Source organism: Bos mutus, chromosome 7, assembly GCF_027580195.1.
Source record: "Bos mutus isolate GX-2022 chromosome 7, NWIPB_WYAK_1.1, whole genome shotgun sequence".
NCBI classification, from domain to species: domain Eukaryota; kingdom Metazoa; phylum Chordata; class Mammalia; order Artiodactyla; family Bovidae; genus Bos; species Bos mutus.
The window spans coordinates 48518492-48531180 of record NC_091623.1 but is presented as its reverse complement, the minus strand read 5'-3'; the positions used below and the strand labels follow the sequence as shown (position 1 = coordinate 48531180).

Sequence of the window (12689 nt, the reverse complement as noted above, 5' to 3'; positions counted from 1 at the left end):
TGAAGGACACAGGCAAGGGCACACAAGTTTGGGGAGGCAGATAGCCGGCCTCTGATCGCCTGCGTGGCCTAGCTCAGCATCCTCCTCAAGGACTGACCTGTGACGTCCAGGCGGAAGGAGACCTTCTGGCCCCCGGCCTCGCAGCTGTACTCCCCGGCATCCGCCTTGCCCGCCTGCTGCACCACCAGCTGCCTGGTGCAGCCCTTGGCTTCCACACGCACTTTCGAGCTCGAACTCAGCTTCTTGCCGTCCTTGTACCATGTCACCTCCGTCTGGGCCTGGGCCACCTCGCAGTTCAGCGTGGCACTCGCCCCCGCCATGGCCTGCACTTCACTGCGTGCCGGCTGCTCCTTGGCGAACACCACCGAGGGCTCTGGGGACAGAGGGGGATACACAGGATCAGAGACCCCATCTCAGTCAGGACGGCAGCCCTGCGCAAAGACAACCTGGATGGGGAGGTGGTGGGGGGGCATCAGGAAAGGGGATGGTGGAGCTGGAGACTTCTCAGGCTCTGCACCAGCCCTGTGCCCTGCAGAGGTTCCCCTGCCTTTCTCAGCAACAAGGACACAATTTATACATTCTCGCATGGGTCCTTGGGAGTACACCTTGGGGTGGGCGGTCACTGGAACAGATTTGTCCCCTGCTCGTGACATCTGCAAGGTCTCAAGGCAACTGTTCCCCAACATTCCCAGATGGTGCCCCCGTCTTCTCCATACTACTATGCAGGAACTTTTCACCTGCAGTCCACAGAGATGGCTGAGGCTCGGCGCCCTTGCCTACTCTCAGTATTGTCAGCTGGTGGCAATCTGCAGGAGTGCTCGCACCTCCCCGTGGCTTTCTTTGTCATTGTCTGAGGAATGAAGAAACGAAGCACCTTCCCCTTAGGACTGGGTTTGCCATTAATGTTTTTTCCTTATTGATGACAGTACTCAATCAAATCCCTTGCCCACTTACCAACAGGTTCTGTCTTCTCTCAATTCACATCTGGCCACTCTTTGTCAATTTAAATACCAGAGAAAGACACATAGGTAGGATTTAAGGACATTCTCAACTGTGTGACTGACATTTTCACTCTGATCCAGGTCTGCAATAGTTTTTCCTCCAATAGTGTCACAACAGCCACTTTGTCCCGCTTAAAGCATAGAGCATATGTATTCTATTTAAGAAATCTTTTTACCTTAAGTCTTGAAGAAACCACATTAGCATCTGTGGATTTTGGGGTTTTATCTTTGACACTGAGGTGTCTAACCCACCTCAAGCTGACTTATGAGTGCGGTGTGAACTGCGAGTACGAGTTAATTTTTCTGTATGGTGCAGTGGTCCACCCACCGTTTTTTGAGGACAACATCCTTCCCCTAGTTCTCAATAGACAACACAGAAACAAACAGAAGATGCGGAGGGTCGGCAGGAATGGGTGATGCAAGATTCCACTTCTGCAAGAACCGTTTCTGAGTTCACTATTCTGTTCTTTGGATGTGGTAACCACCCCAGCACTGGGATCCCCTTATCTTGAAAACTGTAGCCTTGTAATAATTTTTGACATTGGGTAACAGTAAATGCTCCTACCATGCTCTTCTTCATGAAAATGACGTCCTGGCTGTATCTTGCCTTTGCAATCTGCCTGTCATTCTTCCATCACACCACTCAAAAAACAAATTTTCTTCCATTTTGATTGTTAATAAACATCTTTTGATTTTTTTCCCGTGGGATTTCTATCCATCTCTTGCAACCTTTAACTGTCTCTCAAGAATCCAGAATAATTCCCCACACATCGTCTCTTGGCAACATTGATCAGACCTGGAGTTAGAGACATGATACAACTGACCTAGTCTAACTCTTTCACACAAATTTCATTTTCCAAGCACACCTTGCTGGGACTTAGACATAGAAATGTGTTTTTCCGTGTTAATTTTTTACACACTAATCCTATGCAAGAATCATATGCATTCTAATAGTTTATCTTTAGGATGGTCCGAGTTGATCATCCTATTATCAGCAAATCCACCTTTAGTTTTTTGAAACCATGTCCAGCGGAATAGCAGTTTCCAGATATTTTGTACAGTGTACCAGAGAACTACCGGGCTGAGAAGATTTTCATCAGTAGGCCTGCTGATTCACATGCCATATCTCTGATTTTCTTTATCTTCCTGTATCTGATTTTCATAGAGATTACTAAGATTTAGCCACATTTCACTATTTTTAAATGGTTTTACCTGAGAATACTCACTAACATGCTCCAAACACCACATTTAACAAAGTTGCGTGGTGGGATCTGAGGAACACACACACCCACAAACCAGCCTGCCCTGGCATGATCACAGAATGTCAGAGGTTGGCACCTGGTGGTTGACGTGGGGTGGCAGAGGAGCAGGTGGATGTGGAGCGAATCTTCCTCCACAGATATATCAGGAATGCACCGACAGACACAGAAGTGCATGCAGAACACCAGCTGAGAGCAGGCAGGAGTGCCTGACCACCGGGAAAGGATACATGGAACACGCAAAACTCAGTAGGAGGAAGGAACTAGGGAAGAAACTAGGGAAAAACAGGAGCATTAGAAGGAGTGGACCTGCCCTCAGCGAGCCGGAGAACTGAAGCAGGGTCCGATCCCCACATCGGGGCAACTGTCTGAGCCAGAGGAGAAACATTTGAGGCTAAGAATGAAACAGCTGATCTGTGACAGCCTAAATGGAATGAGAATCAGACAGTCCCTGCTGCAGCCATACAGACCCTGGACAGGGACGCGCGTCTCCTGGAAGGCGCAGCAGCTGGGAACTGGAGAGCAGGGCTTGTGGCGCAATGCCAGGGCGAGGGCAGCTGTGGACTGCAGAGAGAGACGGACCGAGGGCATGTGAGGGAGGAGACTGTGGGAAATGCCTGTGGAGGAAAGCCGGGCAGCCATGGAAGCAAGGCGACACTACTGAGTCATGCATAGGGGGTGGAGCCATCACCACAACCTCTCTCCCCCAACAAGCAAGCACTGGCAGCTGAACAATAGAGAGGCTGGCCCATCAAACGCCTGACGCACCAAGTTACAGAGTAGGACCCCACCGAGGGTGCCCCTTTATGTGCCTGATGTACCCATCTAGAGGAGGACCCCGAATGGGCATAGCAGTGGAGAAAGACTAGACAAAGAGGTCTTTTGATTGCCAGCTGCTGCTGCTGCTGCTAAGTCGCTTCAGTCGTGTCCCACTCTGTGCGACCCCATAGATGGCAGCCCACCAGGCTCCCCCGTCTCTGGGATTCTCCAGGCAAGAACACTGCAGTGGGTTGCCATTTGGGGCTAGAAAAACACCGATAGGGCCATAACTCCTATGGCCAACACAGTCCATGTCCCTGTGCATTTGGCGCTGCCAGGGGCCTCAGGACCCAAGCAGCTGCGCCACCTTCACGCTCAACCCCACTGGGGCAGAACTGCCACAGGCAAAAAAAAAAAAAGGCTTGCATCTATGCACGCAGGGTGCTTCAGTCCTGTCCAGTTCTGCAACCCTGTGGACTGTGGCCTGGCAGGCTTCTGTCACAGGGGTTCTCCAGGCAAGAAAGCTGGAGTGGGCTGCCAGACCCTTCTCAGTTCAGTTCAGTTGCTGAGTCGTGTTCAACTCTTTGTGACCCCATGGACTGCAGCACGCCAGACTTCCCTGTCTATCAACAACTGCTGGAATTTGCTCAAACTCATGTCCATCACGTCGGTGATGATATCCAACTGTCTCCTCTGTCGTCCCCTTCTCCTCCTGCCTTTAATCTTTCCCAGCATCAGGCCCTTTTCCAGTGAGTCACGACTTTGGATGAGGTGCCCAAAGTATTGGAGCTTCAGTTTCAGCATCAGTCCTTCCAATGAATATTCAGGGCTGATTTCCTTTAGAACTGACTGGTTGGATCTCCTTGCTGTCCAAGGGACTCTCAAGAGTCTTCTCCAACACCACAGTTCAAAAGCATCAATTCTTTATGGTCCAACGCTCACATCCATGCATGACTACTGGAAAAACCATAGCCTTGACCAAATGGACCTTTGTCAGCAAAGTAATGTCTCTGCTTTTTAATATGCTGTCTAGGTTTGTCACAGCTTTTCTTCCAAGGAGCAAGTGTCTTAATTTCATGACTGCAGGCATCATCTTCAGTGGTTTTTGAACCCAAGAAAATAAAGTCTGTCACTGTTTCCATTGTTTCCCCATCTATTTGCCATGAAGTGATTGGACCAGATGCCATGATCTTAATTTTTTGAATGTTTAATTTCAAGCCAGCTTTTTCACTCTCCTCTTTCACTTTCATCAAGACGCTCTTCAGTTTCTCCTTGCTTTCTGCCATAAGGATGGTGTCATCTGCATATCTGAGGTTACTGATATTTCTCCTGGCAATCTTGATTCCAGCTTGTGCTTCATCCAGCCTGGCATTCCGCATGATGTACTCTGCATATAAGTTAAATAAGCAGGGTGACAGTATATAGCCTTGAGGTACTCCTTTTCCTGTTTGGAACCAGTCTGTTGTTCCATGTCCAGTTCAAACTGTTGCTTCTTGACCTGCATACAGATTTCTCAGGAGGCAGGTCAGGTGGTCTGGTATTCCCATCTCTTTCAGAATGTTCCACAGTTTGTTGTGATCCACACAGTCAAAGGCTTTGGTGTAGTCAACAAAGCAGAAGTAGATGTTTTTCTGGAATTCTCTTACTTTTTCTATGATCCAACGGATGTTGGCAATTTGATCTCTGGTTCCTCTGCCTTTTCTAAATCCAGCTTGAACATCTGGAAGTTCAGTGTTCACATACTGTTGAAGATTTCTTCAAAAGAATTTTGAGTATTACTTTGCTAGCGTGTTAGATGAGTGCAATTGTGTTGTAGTTTGAACATTCTTTGCCATTGCCTTTCTTGGGATTGAAATGAAAACTGACCGTTTCCAGTTGTGTGGCCATTGCTGTTTTCCAAATCTGCTGGCATATTGAGTGCAGCACTTTCACAGCATCATCTTTTAGGATTTGAAATAGCTCAGTTGGAATTCCATCACCTCCACTAGCTTTGTTCGTAGTGCTGCTTCCTAAGGCCCACTTGACTTCACACTCCAGGGTGTCTGGCTCTAGGTGAGTGATCACACCATCGTGGTTATCTTGGTCATGAAGATCTTTTTTGTACAGCTCCTCTGTGTGCTCCTGCCACCTCTTCCTAATATCTTCTGCTTCTGTTAGGTCCCTACCACTTCTGTCCTTTATTGTGCCCATCTTCGCATGAAATGTTCCCTTGGTATCTCTAATTTTCTTGAAGAGATCTCCAGTCTTTCCCATTCTATTGTTTTCCCGTATTTCTTTGCACTGATCACTGAGGAAGGCTTTCTTATCTCTCCTTGCTTTTCTTTGGAACTTTTCTTCAGGTGGGTATATCTTTCCTTTTCTCCTTTGCCTTTGGCTTTTCTTCTCTTTTCTTTGGATTTTTTTTTAAAATTACTTATTTTAATTGGAGGCTAATTACTTTACAATATTGTAGTGGTTTTTTTCTCAGCTATTTGTAAGGCCTCCTTAGACAACCATTTTGCCTTTTTGCATTTATTTTCTTCTAGAGCGCTATATCCTTTTAGAGCACTATATTTCCTGCTGCCCTAGCCACCAACTCCCCTGAATACCTGGTACTGTCAGATTCCCTGCGACCCAAGCAGCTGCACCACCTCCACTCCTGGCCCTCACTGGGGCAAACCCAAGCCCTCCAGGGCAGCCTCAAGAACAAACCCCAGTGAACGACCCACATGCAGAGGTGGAAATAAGGTGGAAATAAAGCCACAGCTGAAACCCAGGGGCAGTGTGGCTAAGGAAGAAGACCCAAAACCTTCCCACCAGCTGTACAAGCTGCAGATTAAATCCACACGATCAACTAGGCAGCCTCTGTCTCTATGGAATATATATAAAAGGACACTGAGAGCTTCCACAAAAGAAAACCCACTAGTTCTGACAACTGTGGACATTGGAGGCAAGAACATACAGGAGTAGGACCAGATTAGAGTCTGAGCTGCCCCCACAGCAGGTCCAGAGACCAGCCTCATATTAGAGAGCATCCTTGGGAGGCAACGTGGACTGTGACTCACAGTGAGGGAAAGAACGCTGGCAGCAGGGACTCAAGAAAAACATTTATTATTCTTATATTTTGACTTGCTCTATAGTTGCTTCTGGATTTTTTTTTTCTTTTTCTCTTATTTTCCCTACCTCCCCCACCTTGCTGTAGTTGTCCATTTTATTAGCACTATGAAACCTGTTTCAGCTTATGAGATTTTCTTTTTCAACCACTCCTTTTATTCCTGTTATAAACTTCTGCCTTTTGCAGAACTTTGGCCTTTTGCAGTTCTGTAGTTTTCCTTTTTTCTTTTTTTTCTCTTCAATTTTTAAATTTTTTTAAGCTTATGATTTTTTCTACATTTATTTGTTTGCTTTTCCTCCTGTTCTTTCCCCCTTGCAGTTAATCTTTAATGTATATAAATCCGTATCTACCTCTATTTAACTTTGCATTTCTATTCTTTCTTTCTTTTCTTTTTCTCACCATATTTGTTATGTTTGTTTTCATTGCTTTATCCCCCAGTTGGTACCTTGCTTTAGTTCTGTTTTCCGGTTTGTGCTTCAGTTCGTTTTGTTCTCAGCTGGTGGGTATCATTTTTGGTTTCCTCTGTTCACTGGGCCAGTCTGCTGTGCTCTATTTTTGTTGGACTGTTTTGATTTTGCTCATGGGTGTTTATGTATGTGTGTGTTGTCCATTATTTTAATTATTATTTGCCTGATTTTGTAATTGCCATTTGTCTGGGGTTCATCTTTGTTTTCTCCTTTTGGGGTATTTGTTTTAATCCCATTTAATGCCATAACCACCCACCTGTAGAATCTCAGTTCCTGGCCAGAGATCAAGCCCCAAGCCTTTGGAGTGGGAGTGCTGACTCCGAGAGGCTAGACTGCCAGAGAACTAGCCCTAGGGAGTATCCGGTAGCGAGAACTCCCACAAAGGCAACCACTTGTATACAAGACCTGACATCACCCAACCACCAGTAGCACCCTGTGCGGGGTGCCTCACCCCAACAACGAACAAGACGAAAATACAAACCAATCGTCAGCAGACAGGATTCCCACCTTACTCAGTCCTGCCCATCAGAGGAAAAAAAAAAAAAACTCACTGCCTCCCACCAAATGCAAGCACGAGTCACACTCTACACAAAGCTGACACAAACCACTGGACCAACCTTATGAGGGCAGAAACCAAAAGAAAGAAAGAGTTCAACCCTGAAGCCTGGAAAAAGGAGACCTCAAACGTAGTAAGTTTAAAACAATAATAAAAAGACAGAAGTACTGCACAAACGAAGGAACAAACCAGAAACACACAAGTCCAAATAAATGAAGAGGAAATAAGCAAACTACCTGAAAAAGAATTCAGAATATTGATCATAAAGATAATACAAAACCTTGAAAATAAAATGGAGAAAATGCAAGAATCAGTTAACAAAGACCTAGAGGAATTAAAGAATAAACGTACAGACACAAACGACACAATTCTTGAAATTAAAAACACTCTAGAAGGAATCAATAGCAGAATATCTGAAACAGAAGAATAGATCAGTGAGCTGGAAGATAAAATGGTGGAAATAACTGCTGAAGAGCAGAATAAAGTAAAAAGAATGAAAAGAACTGAGGACAGTCTCAGAGATCTCTGGGACAATGTTAAATGCATCAAAATTTGAATTATAGGGATCCCAAAAGAAGAAGAGAAAAAGAAAGGGTATGAGAAAAAATTTTAAGAGATTATAGTTGAAAATTTCCGCAACATTGAAAAGGAAATAGTCAATCAAGTCCAAGAGGCACAAAGACTCCCATACAGGATAAACCCAGAGAGAAACATGCCAGGACACATACTAATCAAACTAACAAAGACTAAACACAAAGGAAGAATATTAAAAGCAGCAAGGGAAAAGCAACAAGTAACATACAAGGGAAACCCCACACGTTTAAGAGTTGATCTTTCAGCAGAAACTCTGCAGGCCAAAAGGGAATGGCAGGATATATTTAAAGTACTAAAAGGGAAAAATCTACAACCAAGATTATTCTGCCTGGCAAGAATTTCATTCAAAATTGATGGAGAAATCAAAAGCTTTACAGACAAGCAAAAGTTAAGAGAATTCAACACCACTAAATCAGCTTTACAAGAAATGTTAAAGGGACTTAAATAGTCAGGAAACACAAAATAAGAAAAAGATCTGTAGAAACAAACCACAAATAATTAAGAAAATGGAAATAGGAACATATATATCAATAATTAATTTAAATGTAAATGGATTAAATGGTCTAACCAAAAGACACTGACTGGCTGAATGGATACAAAATCAAGAACCAAACATATGCTGTCTATAAGAAACCCACTTCACATCTATAGACATATAGACTGAAAGTGAGAGGATGGAAAAATATATTCCATGCAAATGGGAAGCAAAAGAAAGCTGGAATAGCAATCTTCATATCAGACAAAATAGACCTTGAAAATAAAGAATATTACAAGAGATAAGGAAGCATGCTACATTATGATCAAGTGATCAATCCAAGAGGAAGATATAACAATGATAAATATCTATGCTCCAGGAACACCTCAATACACAAGACAAACACTAACAGACATAAAAGAAGAAACTGACAGTAACACAATAATAGCAAGAGACTCTAACACCCCCACTTACACCAACGGACAGATCATCAAAACAGAAAATTAATAAGGAAACACAATACATTAGATGCGATGGATCTCACTGATGTCTTCAGGACAGTCCATCCAAATTCAGAAGAATACACCTTCTTCTCAAGTGTCCATGGAACATTCTCCAGGACAGACCACATCTTGGGTCACAAATCAAACCTCAGGAATTTAAGAAAATTGAAATCATATCAAGCATCTTTTCTGAGCACAACTCTATGAGACTAGATATCAATTATAAGAAAAAGACTGCAAAAAACACAAACACATGGAGATTAAACAATATGCTTCTAAATAATGAACAGGTTACGGAAGAAATCAAAAGGGAAATCAAAAAATTCCTAGAAATAAATAACAATGAAAACATGACAACTCAAAACCTAAGGCATGTAGCAAAAGCAGTTCTAAGAGGGAAGTTTATAGCAAGACAATCCTACCTCAAGAAACAAGAAAAACTTTGAATAGACAACCTAAAACAACTGGGAAAAGAAGAACAAAAAAACTCCCAAATTAGCAGGAGGAAAGAAATCACAAAGATCAGAGCAGAAATAAGTGAAAAAGAAATGAAAGGAACAATAGTAAAAATTAATAACACTAAAAGCTCATTCTTTGAGGAGATAAACAAAATTGATAAACCTTTCACCAGACTCATCAAGAAAAAAGAGAGAAGAGACAAATCAACAAAATTAGAAATGAAAAAGGAGAGGTTCCAACAATGCAGAAATACAAAGGATTATGAGAGACTGTTATGAGCAACTTTATGGCAATAAAATGGATAAACTGGAAGAAATGGACAGATTCGTAGAAAAGTTAAATCTTTCAAGACTGAACCAGGAAGAAATAGAAATAACGAACAACCCAATTACAAGCACTGAAATCAAAACGGTAATCAAAAATCTCCCAAAAAACAAAGCCAGGACCAGATGGCTTCACAGGTGAATTCTAATCAAACACATAGAGAAGAGCTAATACCTATTCTTCTAAAACTCTTTCAAAAAACTGCAGAGGAAGGAACACTTCCAAACTCATTCTATGAGGCCACCATCACCCTGATACCAAAACCAGACAAAGAAAATACAGGCCAATATCACTGATGAAAATAGATAAAAAAATCCTGAACAAATTCTAGCAAACAAAATTCAACAACACATTAAAAAGCTCATAACCATGATCAAGCTGGGTTTATTCCAGGGATGCAAGGATTCTTCAGTACACACAAATCAATGTGATACACCATATTAACAAACTGAAAGATAAAAACCACATGAAAATCTCAATAGATGCAGAAAAAGCCTTTGACAAAATTCAGCACCCATTTATGGTTAGAACTCTTCAAAAAAAGGGCATAGAAGGAACCTACCTCACCACAGTTAAGGCCATATATGATAAGCCTACAGCAAACATTATTTTCAATGGTGAAAAACTAAAAGCATCCCCCTAAGATCAGGAACAAGGCAAGGGTGTCCACTTTCACCACTATTACTCAACACAGTTCTGGAAGTCCTAGCTATAAAATCAGAGAAGAAAAAGAAATAAAAGGAATTCAAATCAGAAAAAAAAGAAGTAAATCTGTCACTGTTTGCAGATGACATGCTACTACACATAGAAAACCCTAAAGATACTATCAGAAAATTACTAAAGCCAATCAGTGAATTTAGCCAAGTCGTAGGATACAAACTCAATATACAGAAATCACGTGCATTCATATATACTAACAATTAAAAACCAGAAAGAGAAATTAAGGAATCAATCCCATTCACCATTGCAACAAAAATTATAAAATATCTAGGAATAAACCTACCTAAGGCGACAAAAGAACTGTATAGAGAAAATCATAAGACACTGATGAAAGAAATCAAAGACAACATAAACAGATGGGGAGACAGTCCATGTTCCTGGATAGAAAGAATCAGTATTGTGAAAATGACTATACTACCAAATGCAATCTACAGATTCAATGTGATCCCTGTCATACCAATGGCATTTTTTCACAGAACTAGAACAAAATATTTCACAATTCATATGGAAACACAAAAGACCCCAAACAGCCAAAACAGTCTTGAGAAAGATGAATGGAGCTGGAGGAATCAACCTTCCTGACTTCAGATTATACTACAAAGCTACAGTCATCAAGACAGTACGGTACTGGCACAAAAACAGAAATATAGACCAATGGAACAAGAAAGCCCATAAATAAACCCATGCACCTACAGGTACCTTATTTTTGACAAAGGAGGCAACAATATACAATGGTACAAATATAGCACTTCTTTCAGTAAGTAGTGCTGGGAAACTGGACAGTTACGTGTAAAAGAATGAAATTAGAACACTTTCTAACACCATACACAAAAATAAACTCAAAATGGATTAAGGACCTAAATGCAATATCAGAAACTATAAAACTCTTAGAGGAAAGCACAGGCAGAACACTCGATGACATAAATCAAAGCAAGATCTTCTATGACCCACCTCCTGGAGTCATGGAAATAAAAACAAAAGTAAACAAGTGTGACCGTGTTAAACTTAAAAGCTCTTGCACAGCAAAGGAAACTATAAGCAAGGAGAAAAGACATCCCTCAGAATAGGAGAAAATAACAGCAAATGAAACAACTGACAAAGGGTTAATTTCCAAAATATACAAGCAGCTCATACAACTCAATGCCAGAAAAACAACCAACCCAATCAAAAAGTGGGAAAAAGACCTAAACAGACATTTCTCCAAAGGAGACATACAGATGGCCAACAAACACATGAAAAGATGCTCAACATCGCTCATTGTTAGAGAAATCAAATAAAAACTACAGTAAGATATCACCTCACACCAATCAGAATGGCCATCATCAAAAAGTCTACAAACAATAAATGCTGGAGAAGGTGTGGAGAAAAGGGAATGCTCTTGCACTGCTGGTGGGAATGTAAATTGATACAGCCACTATGGAGGATGGTAACAGAGAGTCCTTAAAAAAACTAGGAATAAAAAAAATCACCATATGACCCAGCAATCTTAGGCATATACCCTGAGGAAACCAAAACTGAAAAAGACACATACACTCCAGTGTTCATTGCAGCACCATTTACAATTGCTAGAACACGGAAGCAACCTAGATGTCCATCGACAGATGAATGGATAAAGAAGCTGTGGTACATACACACAATGGAATACTACTCAGCCATAGAAAGAAACGATTTGAGTCGGTTCTAATGAGGTGAATGAACCTAGAGCCTACTATAGAGTAAAGTAAGTCAGAAAGAGAAAGATAAATATCGTACACTAATGTGTATATATGGAATCTAGAAAGATGGTGCTGATGAACCTATTTGCAGGGTAACAATGGAGGCACAGACAGAGAACAGACTTAAGGGCACAGGGAGAGGGGAGGAGAGGGTGAGATGTATGGAGAGAGTAACACGGAAACTTACATCACCATATGTAAAATACATAGCCAACGGGAATTTTCTGTGTGTCTCAGGGAACTCAAACAGGGGCTCTGTATCAACCTAGACGGGTGGGATGGGGCGGGAGATAGGAGGGAGGTTCAGGAGGGAGGCGACACATGTATACCTATGACTGATTCATGTTGATGTCTGACAGAAAACAACGAAACTCTATAAAGCAATTATCTTTCCATTAAAAATTAACATTTTTTTTAAAAAGGAAAAAAAAATGTGGGATGGCAGGCCATCTCTATATTGGCAGGAAGACCCTCTTCCCAGAAGAGTAACCTGATTTTTCAGACTGTCCTGTCTAAAGGGACAGGGAGAGGCTCTTCCTGACCACTACGAAAATGCAACAGAGTAAAGACTGCTTTGCCAGTCAGAGGCTGCTAGGGCACTAACTCCTCGTTAGCGATGCCAACTGACGTGGCAGCTGTGACTTTTTCCTTTCCATTTCTAAATTCATCTATGTAACACCGACAGGAATACTGACATGGAACAGAGTCTGTTGGGAGACAAAGGCAATATCATCTTTGATCTAAGAAGATCACCCATCGTAGC

At 42.1% G+C, this 12689-nt stretch overlaps 1 protein-coding gene across 1 annotated transcript in view; it reads right to left on the bottom strand.

Annotated features, from left to right (window-relative positions):
* The window catches only part of OBSCN (obscurin, cytoskeletal calmodulin and titin-interacting RhoGEF), a 236110-nt gene that overhangs the window by 151116 nt on the left and 72305 nt on the right, over nt 1–12689 (bottom strand). Inside the window, 1 exon segment of the mRNA XM_070373477.1 lies at nt 98–373. Within this exon segment, the coding sequence (XP_070229578.1) occupies nt 98–373 (276 nt within the window).